The 5,000-nt window shown below is 43.5% G+C and overlaps 1 protein-coding gene across 1 annotated transcript in view; it reads right to left on the reverse strand.

Annotated features, from left to right (window-relative positions):
- The window catches only part of onecut3b (one cut homeobox 3b), a 22,540-nt gene extending 20,589 nt beyond the window's left edge, over window positions 1–1,951 (reverse strand). The window contains 2 exon segments of the mRNA XM_043256582.1: window positions 789–1,538; window positions 1,541–1,951. Coding sequence (XP_043112517.1) covers window positions 789–1,538; window positions 1,541–1,820 — 1,030 coding nt within the window. The 5' untranslated portion in view covers window positions 1,821–1,951.
- Window positions 1,952–5,000: the final 3,049 nt, after the last annotated feature.

A 5,000-nucleotide genomic window follows, 5' to 3' on the forward strand; every position in this document is an offset into this window, starting at 1 on the left:
AAAGAAACTTAAGCAATGGTGTTTCTCTTGATATTAATATTTTGGTACAAAACTGCCATGTTTACTATTTCACAGTTTTTTTATGCACTTCATATATATTTTATTATATATATATATATATATATAATATATATATATATATATATATATATATAAAGAACTGTTCACTGCAGGGATCTTTAAGGAACCAAAACTACTGCTTCTGTGGCATCCACGTAAAAAAAAAAAAAAAAACCTTTGAAAGCTTTATTTTTAAGAGTGACAGTATAAAAGGTTCTTTGGATCGTAAAGGCGTTCTTTTTAGAACGGTTCTCTGAAAGATTTCGAAAAGCTGCGCTTCCGTCAAACCCCGCGTTTAGAACCTTTATCAAGCGTTAAAACATAGACGCCAATCAGTTGTGCGTATAGGTTAGATGTATTTCACACATAGATTTAGAAACGCGTAGGATCTATTTACACCAGTTACGGTCGTTTCCGGTCAGATCTGGAGTTACAGTGTAGCTTAAAAATGGTAACGTTTATATTAACTAAGTCAAAAATATTATTTAACCAACCGATATACATTCTCTTTTTTTATGTGAGGTAGCACAACTCCACATGTATTAGTGAATGCCATATGCGCACGCTGTAGCGCGTTTGGAACGTTTAAACAGCGCGTTCTTTTAATCAACGAGCGCGTAAAACGTGCCCTCGGACGCGTGCATTTTAAGAGCGTCAAATGCGCACGCTTTTTGTTCTTTTCTCCCCCCTTCCTAGATCCTGGCCGCGTGAAGGTGATGATGACTTACCTGCAAGCCTCAGCGCGGACATCCTCTGAAACTCGGGCTCCTGTAACCATTTCCACATGCGTCTGAAAGTCTCGCGACCGGACTTGAGTTTACTCCAGGGCTTTGGGTTGCGCAGCAGATCCGACAGAGTTCCCTGCGACCGACACAAGATCCTCTGCGCGAAGATGGCCTGAGGTATGCTGTATCGCTTGAGCTCGGCCGTGATCCTCTGCGCCACCTCCTTGGTGTTGATCTCCTCCACCTGCCCCGATCCGCCGCCCTGCGCGCCGCCGCCGCCGCCGCCTCCGTGCCGCTCTCGCTCCGCCAGCATGGATCCGTTCGCCTGCGAGTGCAGGTGGCTGTGTGGGTGCATCCCGTTGAGATTGGAGATCATGCCGTGCCCGTGGCCGCCTAAACTCCGCGCGAGGTGCTCCTCGCTCCGGGAAAGCATCGCCGCGTGCGACTCGAAGCCGCTCGGAGAGAGCATCTTGTCGTTGGGGAGGTGCGCGCTCGGCCCGTAGGCGGACAGCGCTTGTTGGGAGTTGTGCAGAGAGCCGAGGCCGTTCGAGAGCGGGGATAAGGGCTGGCCCATGCCGGACATCTCTTTGGGATAGTGGCTGTATAAGTTGCCCATGGACGCCAGGCCGCGGTCGTCGCGCATGAGCGTGAAACTCCCGCTGACGTTGCCGGTGGAGAGGCGCTGGTGCGCGGCGTGGTGATGCGAATGCGGATGCGCGTGGTGGAACTTATCCGACACCGTAGATATAGGGGCAGGTGCTGGAGCGGCGTGAGGGTGGTGTAGGTGTTGGAGAGACTCATGCCCGACTCGCACATGGTCATAGCGGGGTGCAGGTGGCCCGACAGCGCGGGGTCGCTCCGGTACTCACCGGCGCCCTCCAGGATCGAAGCCATGCTGGACACCATCGCCGAGCGCCCGTGGGTCACCAGGCTCCGGTGGGAAGCCGACGTGGGTCTGCCGTGCGAGGAGTTCATTAGGTCCCCCGCTTGCGCGTGCGACGCGACGCCGTGCATGTTTTCCATCGTGAGTTCCATCGTGAGAGACGCGCAGAAAGACCGAAACGATTTCAAAACCAATCCATCGATTTCGGAGCCGGTCAGTCCAGCATGACGCGCCGAAGCTTTTGTCCTGGGTAAATCGCCGCGGAGCGTTCGGTGCGCGTCTGACTCGCTCGCTGCACAACGGCGCTTCTACCGAGAGGCGGGACTCCGGGCTGGCTTTGAACCGGGCGGGAGCGCGCGCGTGCGTGCGTGCGTGTGTGTGTGCGCGCGCGCGCGCGCTGCCGCGGTGCTGAAGTCTTCGTACGAGGGAGTTTTCGCTTTCTCCCGCTAAATGAGAAGAAATATCTGAATTCTTGTAGTATTTATATAACCTACTTTAAGTATATGTGTAGTATTATGTAGAATTAAAAATAAGCAATATGTGATTTTAAATTTATGAATGCGTGCGTATGCATATATAAACATAGTCTATATGTGACCCTGGACCACAAAACCTTTTTTTTGTTGTTTGTTTTTTTTATTTGAGCTTCATGCATCCTTTGAAAGCTGGATAAATTCACTCTCAACCGATGTATGGTTTATTAGATGAGTATAATAGATCTGGAGGGCGCGAAAAAAAGCAAGAAAATCGTGGCATTAAGGAAATCGCCTGTAATTAACTTCTTGTAGACGCTTATTGCAAATTATTACAACAACAAAAAAAGTTTTGGTGCGTGGGAGATTTAAAAATATGCTGCTCACTAAACGTCCCGATTTTTAAATCAAAGTAAAATCGATCGTTTTATTGCTCTTTATGTTCTTCGGGGTCACGCGAATCCAATTCGGTTCACGTTTATTTGTGTAGAGTTGCAAAGCGGCTTCACGTAAAATTGAATTCATGCTTTATATTTAAGAGCAGCTCATCGGTGGTGACTATAAGTGAGGGGGAGGTCCATGTGGCAGAAAAGTCATGTAGTTTATTAAAATAGTCGGTGAGCGCTATTGAAAGCAATGATATATATATATATATATATATATATATATATATATATATATATATATATATATATATATATATATATATATGTGTGTGTGTGTGTGTGTGTGTGTGTGTGATGAGATCCAGTCCATCCTGGAGTGTTTTTGTGTGCTGGTCCAGGCTTGGCATCATCTGAGTTGCTCTGAGAGAAATTAAATGCGTATTTTTATTATTAACTAAAATGCTAAGAAATATCCAACCTATCTTTCACTATATAATAACTTAAGGTTTATCGATTATAAAGTAAGTTAATAACTGTAAATATAGCCGTGCATAATCACCCAGAATTGTTTTGTTATTTTTTATTTTTTTTTGGAAAATGCAATTATTTTGACGCTAAAAAAAAAAAAAAAAACCGTGTTCAAATATAAACATCAACGCGCTTTTTTTTCTGTATTATTTGATTTAGTTTTTTTTTTTTTATCTTTGCATCTGAAGCGCTGGCACGAGGAGCGCGTGGTTTCCTTTCGGGTGGTCATTGATAAATCCGATCGATGTATCGACTGACACTGATTAATTATGTTTTCTGACCCGGGGTGAGGGGGGCCGCGGAGGTCACAAAGTTTTGGTGCAGAGAGTGAACGCGACGCGACGCGAGCAGCAGCAGCAGCTTCGGCCGACGCCTTCCTCAAACCACAGGTATTTTACACAATTATCATCTTTCAGAGAAACAGCGCGCGCGCTTTTAAACGCAGTAACCTAAACCTCAGAAATCCACTTCTATATCTTTATTACTAGCTTTCTTTATATTTTATTTGGAGTACAGATGCACTGAATATAACCTTAATATTTCGGAGCTCTAATGTGATCAGAGTGACTCAATTACAGGCCTCCGGTGATTTAACATGCTGTGAAAAATATGCAATTATTATTATTATTATTATTATTTTCCGCTTTTAGAACTGTGTAGCGTTGGCTTAATTAAAATGAGATGATATTTAATACGCGAGCGCACTTTTAACCTGCACGAAACATGTTGCTGCTATTAATAATAAACAGGCTGCGCGCGTTTGGCCTCGTTTTCCACTTTATCACGAATGATTCTTCTTGTTATGGTGTTTCTGATGTAAACAGAGGCCTGTAGGCCCGCAGAAGTAATGGCCTCACTTTAGAGCCGTCTTAGTCAACGTTACACAAATGAGCTCTGTGTCTCCTCGCTTTAATGTCCCTCTATCGACGAGCGCTTCTATCGGAAATAAATCAGGCTCGCGGAGGCAGCGGGGAATCGGTGGCGGCGCGCGGCTCCCGGAGCACCGGCGTGATGGATGCGCGCGAGTCCCCGCTCGCTTTCTAACGTGGGAAGTAGTTCTGAAATAATAGAATAAAATAAAACTAAAACAAACGCGCGAGCGCACGCTCGACCCTGCGTTCTTTCTGCGCGCGAGCGTGCCAAAACTTCACGCGTTTTTTTTTTTTTTTAGGTTGTTAGGCAAAATGTTCTAAATATGATTTATTTGATACGACTGCGATTTATTATCGCAAGCGCACGTGAGCCTGCTGTAGTCAGTTAGTGCAGTTAGCAGCTGGTTTAGTAATTAAGTTAAGCAGCGGGATTTATTTTGTGGAAATATACAACGAAAGGCATTTTATTTCGCTTTTTGCTGATTCCCTCAATTAACTCCATTTAGTTTTCATTAATATTAGTGAGAGCGCGGCTTCAGGTTGGGTCGCCACTCTCTTTGCGCCTTTTATTTTGTCTCTATGTTATATTTTATGTCTCGCGGCTTATTTATTAAACAAGCAAGACCTTTTAGCAAACTTTAAAGAAAAAAGAAGTTACGCAGGACCCGGGTTTCCTGTTTGACGGGATCTTAGTCTATTTTTGTGTGATAAAAGACGCTTTATCCCGAGCACTGATGATATTGATCAGGCCTGAGGTGGACACGACCAGAGAACGACTTTCACACTCTTTTACACCCTTATGATTTATCATTTTTTATTTTGTACGTGTTCTCAACCAAGATAAATATCTATAATAAAGCAGCATAGCTTGTTAATTTGACTGATTTCTTTATTGTAAGTAATTATATAAATTTAATTCAGTATATTAATAAACACTTTTATTATTATTATTATTATTATTATTATTATTATTATTATTATTATTATTATTATCATTAGCCGCAGTCTATTATTATTATTATTATTATGGAATATATACATAAAAACATCTATGCTAAATTGTTTCGTTATTA

Source organism: Puntigrus tetrazona, chromosome 2, assembly GCF_018831695.1.
Source record: "Puntigrus tetrazona isolate hp1 chromosome 2, ASM1883169v1, whole genome shotgun sequence".
Lineage (NCBI taxonomy): Eukaryota > Metazoa > Chordata > Actinopteri > Cypriniformes > Cyprinidae > Puntigrus > Puntigrus tetrazona.